This window comes from Urocampus carinirostris, chromosome 4 (assembly GCF_059441175.1).
Source record: "Urocampus carinirostris isolate Australia breed hairy pipefish chromosome 4, RoL_Ucar_1.0, whole genome shotgun sequence".
Classification (NCBI taxonomy): domain Eukaryota; kingdom Metazoa; phylum Chordata; class Actinopteri; order Syngnathiformes; family Syngnathidae; genus Urocampus; species Urocampus carinirostris.
Genome location: NC_142352.1, coordinates 43,006,353 through 43,021,899, shown reverse-complemented (window position 1 = coordinate 43,021,899; position 15,547 = coordinate 43,006,353). Strand labels below are relative to the sequence as shown.

At 40.0% G+C, this 15,547-nt stretch overlaps 1 protein-coding gene across 4 annotated transcripts in view; it reads left to right on the top strand.

The window, feature by feature from the left end:
• The window catches only part of LOC148367636 (spondin-1-like), a 104,958-nt gene that overhangs the window by 53,179 nt on the left and 36,232 nt on the right, over positions 1-15,547 (top strand). For all 4 annotated transcript variants that reach the window (XM_088334630.1, XM_088334631.1, XM_088334633.1 and 1 more), the window contains exon 7: positions 15,445-15,509. In XM_088334630.1, the coding sequence (XP_088190756.1) occupies positions 15,445-15,509 (65 nt within the window). The remainder of the gene's footprint in view (positions 1-15,444; positions 15,510-15,547) is intronic.

Genomic DNA, 15,547 nt, shown 5'->3' with positions numbered 1-15,547 from the left:
ATCATGTTTATTTTTTTTGGTTTTTTTTTAGAAAAATTACATTTCTGTTGAAGGATTAACTGTCCATACCACACTGCTTCACTATGCCTACTCACCTTTTGTGGCCACCTACACACTCACAATTGCTGGAAACAGGAGACGACAGTGGGAAGTGGGGATTTCTCGGTGTGTCGACAAAGATGTCATTAAAGCCACTCCTGCCACCTAAAGCTAAATTATCGTACTGCAATCATTCCCAGAGCCTTGGTACTTACTGATGAGTTCCCTATATATATATATATATATATATATATATATATATATATATATATATATATATATATATATATATATATATATATGTAACCGTCACTGTATAGCAGTTTTAAATACTGTGAGCTGATGGCTTCATGAAATGATGTGGCAGGTAGGACAGTCCTCGGTTCGGAGAGCTTGATAGAAGTCACAGGTCACGGCACCAATGTAACCGCGCTGTACGTGTCCCACCAAAGATCCACATTCACGCTGGACTGGATGATGAGGTTTTTATTATTACAGTTTCTGCAAATGGATGAGTCACAACATTAGCTTTTTCTGCTGGGTCTGATCTCTTTGATCTCTACAAGGGGAATTAATATTTAGTAAAACAGAAGCAACACGAGAATAAACCTAAACAGCTTGACAATATCAATCACATTACTATGCATGGTGAGAGATTTGTCAGCTGGGGTTATAATGTTTAAAATTAACTTATTTTGTGGAGCACCAAAAGATATGTCTTACCTTTGTAGTACTCTGGTTAAACTAACAACGAACCCCGCCTCCTGGTCACATGTTAGAAGCCAAAACCAAACCCCACCCCATACCAGCAGATGGCACTGTTGGACTCAGCATTGCAGGACATTTACCAAAAACTATACACATATTTTAGCAGGAACTTCAATAAAATAAAAGTTATTATTACACCCGTTACATATATATATATATATATATATATATATATATATATATATATATATATATATATATATATATATATATATATATATATATATATATATATATATATATATATATATATATATATATATATAGTATTAATGTCAGAGTGACACGACTTGCTTAAAAGTATTATTTGTGGTTAGAATGATGTTACACTTGATTGTATACACTCCTTGTTTCAATAGATTAGGATAGATAAGGTCAAACCATGAATTGGGTTCAGTGGTAGTGAAACCGTATAGCTTATATCATCATTTGTATGTTTGAAATAAATCTGTTTGCCCTTTAGCATTTTCTGACCCACTGAGATGCCTGTGACTGCATTAGGAGTGAGTCAGTGGCCAACACACGCAGTATGATTTGCTGTTTGAGCCACAGTAAGCATTTGGAAGGGCATTAATGCGTAAGCATGCATGTAATCAGCCTTTCCGTCAATATAGGGCTCAGGTGCAAAGGACACAAATATCCCCAGTGGAAATAGAGACATGCAATGTTTTATATAAAAAATATTGACGGATATCTTTCCCGATTTTAAGTTTTACTTTTCTTAATTTACCATACTTTCTATACAGTTTTTCTTAGTTTCTTAGCTATCTTTTTACTCAAGCAGAGTCTATATTTACTTTTACATTTTATTTCTAGCAAAAAAAAAACATTTCAAAAGAGGCATTTAGGCAAAAATCTTGAAACAAATAATTTTGCTTATTTCAAATTTCATTTGTCTTTTATTGTTAGAATAAACAACCGTTTTTAATGCAAACATATTGTTCTAACATTGAGTAGAACATTTTGATTTAAAAAAAAAAACGGATATTTCTACAAATTACTTAATCGATAATAATTGCAGAATGTGTCCATCCACAAGTGATGACAACTTTTTTGCGATTCTTGCCGTAATCCACTTGGTAAACGTTTTCACTAGAACTAGTGGAATATATATAAGCTTAATAGGTAATCATTGGTGGTGTGTTGCTCTGTTTGAGGTATTCCCTTCTTTTGAAATTCAATGATGACACGAGACCATGTTTTTTTCTGTAACTTTTGCACCCGGGAAAGATTCGTCAACTTCATTAAGCTCACTCAGATAAGTAATGTACAAGACCATATCGATCACTGGGTGACAAATTAAGAAAAATACATTTTGAAATATAGTTTTATGTCGTGTGTCCACATTTAAGTATTCTCTAATCCTCTTTTTGAATCAATTTAGAGGGAGTGCAGAATTATTAGGCAAATGAGTATTTTGACCACATCATCCTCTTTATGCATGTTGTCTTACTCCAAGCTGTATAGGCTCAAAAGCCTACTACCAATTAAGCATATCAGGTGATGTGCATCTCTGTAATGAGAAGGGGTGTGGTCTAATGACATCAACACCCTATATCAGGTGTGCATAATTATTAGGCAACTTCCTTTCCTTTGGCAAAATGGGTCAGAAGAGGGACTTGACAGGCTCTGAAAAGTCAAAAATAGTGAGATATCTTGCAGAGGGATGCAGCACTCTTAAAACTGCCAAGCTTCTGAAGAGTGATCATCGAACAATCAAGCGTTACATTCAAAATAGTCAACAGGGTCGCAAGAAGCGTGTAGAAAAACCAAGGCGCAAAATAACTGCCCGTGAACTGAGAAAAGTCAAGCGTACAGCTGCCAAGATGCCACTTGCCACCAGTTTTGCCATATTTCAGAGCTGCAACATCACTGGAGTGCCCAAAAGCACAAGGTGTGCAATACTCAGAGACATGGCCAAGGTAAGAAAGGCTGAAAAACGACCACCACTGAACAAGACACACAAGCTGAAACGTCAAGACTGGGCCAAGAAAAATCTCAAGACGGATTTTTCTAAGGTTTTATGGACTGATGAAATGAGAGTGAGTCTTGATGGCCCAGATGGATGGGCCCGTGGCTGGATCGGTAAAGGGCAGAGAGCTCCAGTCCGCCTCAGACGCCAGCAAGGTGGAGGTGGGGTACTGGTATGGGCTGGTATCATCAAAGATGAGCTTGTGGGGCCTTTTCGGGTTGAGGATGGACTCAAGCTCAACTCCCAGTCCTACTGCCAGTTTCTGGAAGACACCTTCTTCAAGCAGTGGTACAGGAAGAAGTCCGCATCCTTCAAGAAAAACATGATTTTCATGCAGGACAACGCTCCATCACACGCATCCAAGTACTCCACAGCGTGGCTGGAAAGAAAGGGTCTAAAAGAAGAAAAACTAATGACATGGCCTCCTTGTTCACCTGATCTGAACCCCATAGAGAACCTGTGGTCCCTCATCAAATGTGAGATTTACAAGGAGGGAAAACAGTACACCTCTCTGAACAGTGTCTGGGAGGCTGTTGTTGCTGCTGCACGCAATGTTGATCTTGAACAGATCAAAGCACTGACAGAATCCATGGATGGCAGGCTTTTGAGTGTCCCTGCAAAGAAAGGTGGCTATATTGGTCACTGATTTGTTTTTGTTTTGTTTTTGAATGTCAGAAATGTATATTTGTGAATGTTGAGCTGTTATATTGGTTTCCCTGATGAAAATAAATAATTGAAATGGGTATACATTTGTTTTTTGTTAAGTTGCCTAATAATTATGCACAGTAATAGTCACCTGCACACACAGATATCCTCCTAAAATAGCTAAAACTAAAAAAGCCCCACTCCAACTTCCAAAATATTCAGCTTTGATATTAATGAGACTTTTGGGTTCATTAAGAACATGGTTGTTGTTCAATAATAAAATTAATCCTCAAAAATACAACTTGCCTAATAATTCTGCACTCCCTGTACATTAATATTTACCAGGGCTGCAACTAATGGCCATTTTGATAGACAACTAGTCACAGACTACTGAAACTGGTAGTCGATAATTGGATAATTACTCTGTTTTTCTTAAATTTAGCATAAACTTGATTTAAATATTAAAACGGTTCCATCAATGAATACATATTTTATTAAAGGTACTGTGCAATTGTACAAAAATAATTTGCAAAGCCCTGTTTAAAACTAAATGGTCACAGTGCTCAGTCTCTAATGACATAAATCCATAAATAAACATTACTTATTAGGAACAGGTTCATAAATAATAAATTGAAATCAAGTAAACATGTTTTTATCTCTGTAAAACAAGACTAGCTTTATTAGATGCAGTAGAACTGTAATTAAAACAATTGTGGGCATTTATGAAGCAGTATTCAGTAGTCAACTGCAAAGTCTGTAACACAATTACTTAATGTTTTTTTCAACAGTTTGAAATAAAATGGTTTTAACAACAGATATTTTCCTTTTTCAATGTTGTGTTGACTTGCGTTTGTTGTCCGAGCTGCATTCATTCAATTTCAAATCCGGTTCTTATGCACGCTCTAGCGCTCAAGCTCTTTTATATAGTATATTAAAATATGTGTGTATAAAATCTACAATGCCCGTGTAGGAGGAATCCCTTGCTACAAATTTGACTGGAGGTCCAAGCTGGCAAGTAAACCCTCTTGCGTGCCCCTCTTTTCCCTGGACAAGAAGGGCTGAATGACAGCTGTCCCAGGGCTTGATCACCCATGGTTATCTCTCTCCCCCTTTCTCGGTTCGACTAAGAAGCACACAATGAGGCAAAAGAGAAAGTTTCAAATGTTTCTGGGGCAATACGGTGTTTCTCTCCTACCTAAGGTAATGCAAGGAAATTATTCACGGTAACTGCGTAGAGCAGAGTTGGGCCTACTCCAACACTAACTAAATTTAAAAAAAAAAAAAAAGAAAAATTCCCTTACACTCGTCATCAAAACTGTATTGGCTTGAACATAACCTGAATTTTACCGAGGTGATTGAGACTACTATCCCTTCAACGGTCCGACGTGTTGTTTACATGTTGATGCATCAACTAAGTGTTCCGACGGATCACCACCTTATCGTGGTGGGGCACTTTGTGCGTCTCCATGACCCCTAGAGCTATGTCGGCGGGAGTCTCGTACTCCTGGCAGGGTTACCCAAGCCGAACAGGTCGAAGGGTAGAGTCCAGACTAAGAGTGATCCCAAAAGCTGGTGGCGGCACGCTTTGAGGCGGTTTCCCACAGGCCTGGATCCCGGCAGCCGCCTGCAGTTGTAGGAAGATGCCGGTCGTCTAGGGTCTCCCTTGCCACTGGAACCATCTTCTTTACAATCAAGATAGTGGCGTTGGGGAAAGCGCACCCCTTACGCCACTTTAAAAACCATCATTGCGCAGGTATCCTCTTATACCTGAGTGTCCGACCACAAAAGTCTGGCAGCGATGGAGTATCCAGTGACGGGAGCAGGTTTGAATTAGCTGGAAGCTCTTAGCTGGACCTCTGCACGTCAGCGGCACAGGGCAAGGGTCGTTAGCAGCTGGGATTGAGTGGCAGCTGTTTCCGGCAGACCCCTGTGCGTCTGAGCAGCACTATTTAGTGGCCGCACTGCTCACCCCAATTGGGGAAAGGCCTAAAAAAGGTGGCCTAAAGATTGCCCACTCAGCACAGTACCCGGACAGGAAACCGCGCCTGTCGGGACATTCCACTATGCGGTCGAAAAACAATAGCATTTAGAATTGCAGCATGGAACATAAGGACACTCCTGGATACCAGTCTGGACAGACCTCGGCGCAGAACAGCACTCATTGCCAACGAGCTGAAGCGATATAATGTGGATGTGGCAGCGCTCAGAGAGACCAGACTCCTTGAGGAAGGCTCACTCATTGAAGAGGGGGAGGGTTATACATTCTTTTGGAAGGGATACCCCATGGGCGGACACCATCTTCACGGAGTTGGTTTTGCAATTAAGAACACCCTACTGCTGAAGCTCACAGAGTCACCAGTGGGTGTCAGTGAAAGACTAATGACTCTTCGCATCCCACTTGCAAAATGCAGACATGTCACATTAGTTAGTGCCTATGCACCAACACTGCCATCGAATGATGAAGAGAAGGATCGCTTCTACCAGGCACTCGATGACATCCTCAGTCACATCCCGAGGAATGACAAAATCATGCTGCTTGGTGATTTCAATGCAAGAGTCGGAAAGAACTTGCAAAACTGGAATGGTGTGATTGGTGCCCATGGCATTGGAAAAGTTAATTCCAATGGCATGAGACTTCTTAGTCTGTGCGCGGAACATAACCTTACCATCACAAACACCATCTTCCAACAAAAGAATAAATATAAGGCATCCTGGATGCATCCCAGGTCCAAACACTGGCACCTGATCGACTACACGATCGTGAGGAGGGCTGACCTGAAGGACGTGCTCATTACAAGAGCTATGCGTGGGGCAGACTGTTGGACCGACCACCGCATGATTCTGACAAAGGTCAGAATGCATGTCTGGCCCCTAGCACGTCAGGGTGGTTCAAAGAGGAAGACACTCAACTGTGCCAAACTCTCCAGTAGCGACACCCTTGACAACTTCCGTTGCTCTCTAGCTGAGAGGCTGGCAAACATTGAGCAGCTGGTCATGTCAGAGGCTGGGATGGATGAGAAGTGGACCTATATATCTACCACCCTTTTTGACACTGCAGCCCAAACCGTTGGTTTTAAAACTAAAAAACACCAGGACTGGTTTGACCAGAACGCCGGAGAGACCCTCCTGGACAGAATGGACAAGGCGCACAGAGCCACCCAGAACAACCCAGACCAACCCACAATCTCAATTCCATAAAAAGCTATGGCAAGCCCTTCGTTCCGAGGCCCAGAGAACTCTCATAAAACTGCAAGATGAGTGGTGGATCTCAAAAGCCAATGAAATCCAGTCTCACGCAGATAGAAGCGATATGCACAGTTTCTATGATGCAGTAAAAACCATCTATGGCCCCAGAAACTGCTCCCTGGCACCTGTTAGATCTGCTGATGGAACATCTCTAATCAAGGATCAGGCTATGATAGTGGAGCGGTGGGCTGAGCATTTCAACACCCTGCTCAACCAGCCCACCCCAGTGGACCCAACTGTCCTTTCAGAGCTCCCTGAACATCCTACATTGCCAGACCTTGACCTCCCGCCAACTTTCAATGAAATCCCGCATGCAGTCAAAACCCTGAAAAACAATAAATCCCCTGGAACTGACAACATCCCAGCTGAACTTCTCAAGGTAGGAGGCTACCTCTGTACACGGACACTGTTTCAATACATTTCAGAGGTGTGGAGACGAGAGTGTGTCCCGCAACTGTGGAAAGATGCGAACATTGTGACCATCTTCAAGAATAAAGGAGATAAATCCATCTGCTCCAACAGTAGGGGTATCTCTTTGTTGGCCACTGCTGGAAAGGTCCTTGCCAAGGTCATGCTCCGCAGACTCATCTCCAAAATATCGGAACGCGTCATCCTAGAGTCACAGTGTGGTTTTCGAAAGGACAGGGGAACAGTCGACATGATATTTGTGACACGTCAGCTCCAAGAGAAATGCCGGGAGCAGCACAAGGACTTGTTCATCGCTTTTGTCGATCTCTCAAAGGCATTTGACACAGTGAACAGGGACCTACTGTGGCAAGTCCTGAAGAGATTTGGGTGTCCACCCAAGTTTCTCACCATTCTTGCACAGTTCCATTCAGGGATGACGGCCAGAGTGGTAGTTGGAAGACATAGCTCAGAGCCCTTTGCCGTCTAAACTGGAGTGAGGCAAGGCTGTGTGCTGGCTCCAGTTCTCTTCAACATCTTCCTCGTCTGTGTTACAACACTGCTACGTAGAAGGATGGAGAAGCAGGCTGGAGTTACCATCAACTTCAGGGTTGATGGTAACCTGTTTAACATCAGGAGGCTACAGGCAACTACCAAACCTACTTGAGAGACCATCATTGAGCTACAGTATGCTAATGACTGTGCCCTGGTTGCCCATACACCGGAGGCACTGCAAAAAAATTTCTCGGCAGCTGTAACTGCATACACCAGAATGGGACTGACACCCAGAAGACAGAGGTACTCTGTCAGTCCAGTGCTGACCTCTTACCAAACCCAATAATCCTCACTGCAGCAGGGCAACACCTGCTCATGGTGCCCACCTTCAAATATCTGGGGAGCATAGTGTCTGACAGCTGCTCATTGGATGATGAGATCCAGAGCCGTCTCAAGCAAGCATCAGCATCTTTCGGTCGACTAAGGAGAAGGGTCTTTCAAAACAACAACCTTAGACTCCACACCAAAATGCTGGTCTAAAGAGCTGTATGCATCACTACATTACTGTATGGATGTGAGGCATGGACCATCTACAGCCGCCATCTGAAGAGCCTGGAGACCTTCCATGTAAGATGTCTTCAGAAGATCCTTGGCATCACATGGAGGGACAGAGTGGCGCACACAGAGGTGTTGGAGAGGGCAGGCAGCTGCAGCATGGAATCCATTATGGCCCAACGCTAACTCAGGTGGCTGGGGCATGTTGTTCGAATGCCCAGACACAGACTGCCTCTATGGTCAGTTACATCTAGGCCAACGCAGTGCTGGTGGGCAGAAGAAGCGGTTCAAAGACCAAATTAAGAACATCCTGAAGAGATGTCAGATAAACCCCTCCTCACACTGGAGGAACTTGCTTCCTGCCGAGACCTCTGGCGCTCCCACTGCTCACAGGGAGTGGATTACATGGAGGAACAGTGCATGCAACACCGTGCAGCAAAGCGTGCAAAGAGACATGCTCGCCAGGCCACCACTGCTCCCCCCAGCACCCCCTTCACATGCTCTGTCTGTAACCGCATCTGTGGATCCAGTATCGGACTGTTCAAACATCAGCAGACTCACAATTAAAAGAAGATGGTCATCATCGAATCGATGGACAACCCCAAGCAAGCAAGCATCAACTAAGCTACTACCATGACAAGCAAGATCTTCTTTGCAAACTCTTCAAGTACAGTGGAACATCGGTTCTCGACCATAATCCGTTCCATTTCTTTGTACGAAAACCGATTTGTACGATCACCGAAGCCGTTTTTTCCCATTAAAAGTAATGTAAAATTGTTTTAATCCGTTCCAACACCCTGAATGTTTATCTTGAATATTTAGCGTAAAGCTAAAACCTAATCGTACGTTCGCGTTAGCGTAATCTTCCGTACGAAAGATTACGCTAACATGAACGTGTAAATATAAAAAAATCAGGTCGTTTACACGTCATTTAGCACCCGGGTCTCCACAACAAGTGGTGAGCGGTTAAAGGATAAAGAAAAGAATTATGAATAAGATTTCTTACCGGTCGGCAGAAGCCATGCTGTATTCCTGAAAGAAGGGAAACTCGCACACCTTCTTCATATTTTGCTATTATTTCTTTCTTAAATGCACTAGTTGTACGCACTACTCCTCTTTTTTCACCTGTCGCAACTTTGCTGCTTGCACCAACCTTCTTCCGAGGGATAATTAGGGGTTAAAACACTCCCTTCACCGCTTTTGAAAAAAACGGAAACAGAAAAGGAGTGCGCGTTGCCGTGACAACAGTTCTTTACGAGGGGTGGGGGCAATCTCCACTCGTACGCCGCTCAGCGTACCGGCGTTCGAACTCAGATTTTTTCAACGAAAAGCGAAGCAAAAATTTCTCGAAATTTTTGGTCGAGAACTGATTTGTTCGAACTGAGAGGCGTTCGAAAACCGAGCTTCCACTGTACTGTAGTCTTTTTATTTTCTGTTTCCAGGCTAAAATGCTCCCGAAGCTTAGACGTTTTTGTACACATGCTGGATGATTACACTGCCCTTTTGGCATGTTTAAGTTACTTCTTGAGACACTATTGTGCATTTGCAACTTTCAGCAGAGATCATATTCATGTAGAGATGCCCCTGTTAGAAAAACGTGTCTAGCGACACCAGTTGACAATGGAATTCATTGTCGACCATTTATATAATCGATTTTTGTCGACAACTAAACGTTGCAGCCCTAATATTTACCTTAGTCCATTGAAAAAATCCTTACCTGTGTCCATGCCGTTGTTAATTGGTATTTATCTTGCACAATATCATCGTTTAAGTAAAAGCCTCCTATGAAATGTATTTAGCACAATTGACGACTACTCAGATAATTATCACAAACTCAAAAAAAAAAGGTTCAGGTCTCGGCAGGGCTGTAGTAAGTCATTACTGTATGAACCAGATGTTAAAGCTGCTCCTGCTGAACCAGATGCTCAGAGTAACTGTTTTCAATTTGATCTTGTGCTGAATTCTACTTCAAGACACTTGAAAGCAACACTTGAAAGCAAGTCTGAGAGGCAAAATGGCTCCCTGTTGCCTTACTGAACAACCATGCTCCATTGTACTTGTAACTCACGATGTGAACACATTTACTGTATACGACTCATCTTTATTTCTGACTGCGTATGATTTTATCCTGTTTAATAGTGTTATTGTCTGCCTATTGGGCTTCAAATCTATATTAAATTGGTCTAGAAATGTCCCTGTGTAATGGGATAGTAAAATCTACCAAACTGTGCCCTGATGGAATATGGCTACTCAGGCATTTACTGTTTAATCCATCACAGATGTTTAACATTGTGATTTATTAACAGTGTTTTAGGGTTCTTTTCGATTGCCATGAATAACAAAATGGCTTAGTTGCTGAGTACATGATGTAACGTTTGGTCAAGTTGTTATGAAATGTGGTTATCTTAAAATATGCAGCTCGCTACTTACGATTTAGGCTCATGCTTAAGATTGCGATCACAGAAACATCTGACACCATTCCCAGCTATCCAGTCCAGACAACAAATAAATGACTTTATCGATTAACTGGTGTAAACCGCTCTGGAAAGTACTTCTTTAGGGACATATATTTTTTTTTGAATAGTATCCCTTTCTCTTATAAAATGCAACCAATTTATTTATTTACTTGGCCTAACTTCAAATTGACGAAAGCAACCCCGATAATTAAAGCCACATAGCATAAAGCAAGAGGGACATTGCTGTCAAGCTCCATCTGAAGTGAGGTCAACTTTGAAGCATTGAATTTATTTGTTATCCTATTTGTAGCTTTTTACACAACTATAGGGGAAGAAATGAAACGCCTCAAACATGCATGAAAAGTTCTCACCTTTAGGGGAAATTGATTTTTTAGAAGTCATAAGGGGATATGTAAATTGTAAAGATCCGGGGATAAAATATTTTGAGGTGGGAGAATGGGGGTATTGTGACATTTCCTAGAGTGAATCGGGCATTTGAGGTAGCCCGTCTGAATGTTATCAGTATGGTTTGCGCGGGCAGGCGTACTTTATTTATATGTGCATTACACACTTAAGTATTTGTATCATTATCACACTATTTTATTCACTCTACCAGAGACAAATGTTAAAGAATGCAGTAAATGTAAAGTTGTCCTGAAAGATGTAAATAAATGCAAACAAGCACGACGTGGGGATCCACTTTTTGGTGTATCTAATGATGAACCGGACTTTGAAGGAGATTAAATAAATACATTCATGCCCGTGTGAACTGAGCAAAGTTTAGTTTGAGGTGAGAAAATGTCCAACAAAATAGTATGCCGATTTTAAAGACAAAATAATTGGTGCACGTAATACACAAATAATTATGGTATTTTCTCCACAAGCTTATCTACTTTTTGAGCCCTTACCCATTTTTACGTCTGTTAAAAAATACAAATAGTAGAAATCCAATTTATTCGGGTTGGTAGTAGGTCTTCATTTTGCATCATAATTGAAACCAGCCAAAATAATTAATCCAACAGTGAGAAGTGAGAAAAACTAAATAGTAATTTAACTATCAAACCAATCAAAACATTGGCTGTTTTTTTTCCAAGCAAGTATCAGCTACAGAAACTTAAATGAGCTATATTTTAATTACAAGTATGAAATTGCGTCTTGACTCATCAATGATGTCAAAGAAGCTAAAAGTTAAACAGGAATTATTTAAAAAATATGTTAAGATATTTTCGAAACGAGGACTATTGACACATTCAATTTCAGATCTGGTAATCTCTCAGCAGAAGCTGTTAGGAAAACCATCACTGGTTTTTAAAATGTATATCTACATTCATCTGAAATTTGTCATAGCACCCGACTGCTGTTAGATAAGCAATGGCGAATTTTTTATCGAACATGCTACTGTTATGGCATATAAGTATATGAGTTATATTGAGGTTAAAAAAGGTAATGCTTTCAAGTCCATGCCTGCTACCTACGGTAAGGTTAAATATTTTTAACAAAAGGAGATTTAATGGCACAGAAATTATTGAAAGCTTAAAATGGCTATGAAAAACATAGCAGGTTATTACAGGTGAGGGCAAACTACGGCCCGTGGAGCACATGTGACCTAAGAGGCTTTTTCATCTGGCCCGCAAAACGAAAGTGGTGGAAATCTAATGACAATAAATATAATAGTAAATAAAGTACGACTCATAAAAATTTGTATTTCTGTGCCAACGTTGTTACATCGTCCTTCGTGTGTCTACTACCAAAAAATATTACGGCATTAGTACTATATAAATATTACACAATTACTGAAAAACTAAATATCAATTTAAGTACTTAAAGACAGGGACCTCATATATTGTTTTACTTTCATTCCGGAAAGAAAAAAAATAGTGGAAAAAAAGTATTTTGCAAATGATTTGGATCCCTCAAACACGAGGGTCGTAGTGCCATAATTTCATGTGGTACCCATTCCTCTCCAGGCCAACGTATGTTTCCAACTTTCGCGTGTTATGCGTATGTGATAACCACTGCACTAAGGAAACATGCTTTAAAAATACTACAGGAAAATAGAAAATACTACAGAACAATTACAAAAAATACTACAAAAATACAACTACAGCAATATTACAAAAAATACTAAATAATATGAAAATACTACAAAAATACTACTATGAATGTACTACAAGAATACCAAATAATACTACAAAAGTACTTATGTGGAAGTATTTCTAAAATAATTTTACAGAAATGCTAAAAAATACCACTACAATAATAATACAATACAAAAATACTACTAGAAAAAATGATATTACTGTAAAACTACAAAAATACATCTACAGAAATATTATGCCAGAATTACTACAAAAATACTACTATAAAAAGAATTTTTTTTTTAAGTCATATCTATTTAATTTAGAATTTAATTTGGCGGTTACCGATTCGGCCAGCAGGTAGTGTTCACGGTTTCCCTCCCTAATTAATTCGACATAGCCTCATATTGTGTCTAGGATTTATCATGAACTAAGCAATACTCTAAACATATTTTAATTTTAGCTTTGAATTATCGATTTTTCAGTTGGTTGATATGAATAACGATTGTTCAGTCCAGAAAGAAAATAGTAGAGACACACAAAAAGATAATGCACGTGTTTGATACTAACATGCTACGTTTATTTGCATGACTAGGAAAACTGAATCAAACGAAATAATAAAGGACATTGTTGACACATGCCCTGGCAGTGTCAGCAAAGGGGAAGAAATTTGGCAGCAATAATAAAAGGACTGTTCCATAAACCGGGTTTCAAAACAATCTACTTTTTTAAATGATAAGTTAGTGAGGGTACCGATGTCCGTATGGTTTAGCCTGCGACTACGCGTAATGCGCCCACGCTTGGTTTATTAGAAGACATTAAATGAAAATGATTATTTGTTCTTCTCAATTGAAAATACTACAAATCAACTCTTTAAAAAAATGTGATTCTGTTTATTTTACCACCAAAGTCTTAATATTTTGATTTTAATGAAGAGAAAGTCACTCTGTTAATCTTGTTAAATGAGCAATATTTTCTGATTCTTGACTGTCAGTGCAAGGGAGGTAATGATGTGTTGCATAGAATACTTAAAACAAAATACATTTCTATGGTGCAATCATTAAATTTCATGTCAAAGTCGTGTAATAGTAGAAGTAATTTATACATGACAAAATATATCAGGCACAAACATGTTTTAATTTGTAGTAGATAAAACTGTGGATCATTATCAAAAGTTAGGGGTTTGCATACTTTGTGCAAACAAGTGTTTTGTATACTTTTGACATTTTTAAAGTCTTGCATACATTTTGCAAACAAACATCTTGAACTGAAAGCGGCATGTAAGACAAATGCATCTGCTAGCAACCTATGCTACTCTTGACATTTCCTTTTGTTGCACAGCTTACTCATTGAGGAGTAACCTTGTCATTGTCACCAAGGCTTTTGATGAAGTCCATTCGAAACCCATCAGTGTGTTTCAATGCCAAACTTGTTTTTATTCCCTCAAATACAGTGCCCAGAAAAAGTATAGGCTCCCCAAGAACCTTTTGTCATATTTTCAGCAATGTTTCCTGTTAGGTTCCTTAAATAGAGTACATTGAATGTTTTGGGTGTCCCATATCCCACGATATTCTTTTCAGCATATCATGGTTTTTCTAAGTATTCTTGTATTCTTTGTAAGAGTGGGAAGATCGATCCAAATTTCAATATTATCGACACTATGCAAAGAACTTGGATTAGATTGATGCTATTGGCCGTGGATCGATACTTCATTCGTCCACCAATTTTCTTACAGCGCCGCTTGTCTATGTGGATATTGCAGTCTATCTCTCCCTCACTTTAGCAACCTTGGCCCCTTTAAATGTTTTTGCCTGAGTGTGTGACTGACAGTCAACCTTTAGCACCTCTTATTGCCTGTCCTGCTGCTGCATCCTGACTGCCAGGCAGAAGAGTGGGCCAAATCTGTGTGCTCACTTCTAACCAGGTCGGGGGGGTGCAAGGTACCGTAGTATATTTTGCTGCTGAACAATTATAGCTGCTGATGTTTAAAAAATAATAATAAATAAATCAACACAAAAGCAGTGCTTCACTCTTGGTTATTTTAGTTAAACTACAGTTAGTTTTACGTTTCTTGCTGATTTCATTTGGTAAGGTATTTGAACAGCCAACAAACCCGGCTGTCTTAAATTACTATTGGTCAGTAACTGACACATAACTTTTTAGCGTAAAATTAAACCGATTTGGCAAATAGACAGGCTGGCATGACATTGCGCAAGTTAATAAAAGTCATTTTTTTTCTTTAACGAGGCCATTTAAAAGCCAAGGGAAATTCTTTGGGAAAGGGCAGGCACAATGTAAAGTTGCCGATGCAAAAAACTATCCTTCAAGTAGCGAGTATAAAAGAGAAAAACTATCACTCGGAAGGACCAGTTTCCAGAAAGACTGTTAACAGCCTGGTTAGCACTTCAAGATCTAACATTTGTCAACTGCCCTTGTAGTTGAGTTGTGCGGACATTTTGGATGCGGCACCATTAGATTTCCATTTGATTCCACGCATTAGTGACATCACTTTCCTCTTGTGTCACTTGCCTCAGAGGAGCAGTGGGCCCTCCGTAAAACCCTTTCATTCGATATAGGAATAGTCTTCCATGCCTGCTGCCACCTGTCAGACTTTTTGCACTGGGATTCAATTGATCAGAAACTCCCATGATGTGATATATTTTTATTAAGGTTATATTTCAACTTCAGCCCACAACAACTGGCTGTAATTGTTTTCTATTAATAATGTATCACCAGGTACAATATAACAATTCACCAGAGAAGAAAATGTTTCTTGTTCTTTCAGGGTGACGATGTCCTGACAGTCATCAAGATGAAGGCACAGTGGCCGGCTTGGCAGCCACTTAATGTGTAGGTATCATTTACGCTTCTGCATATAAAACGATTGA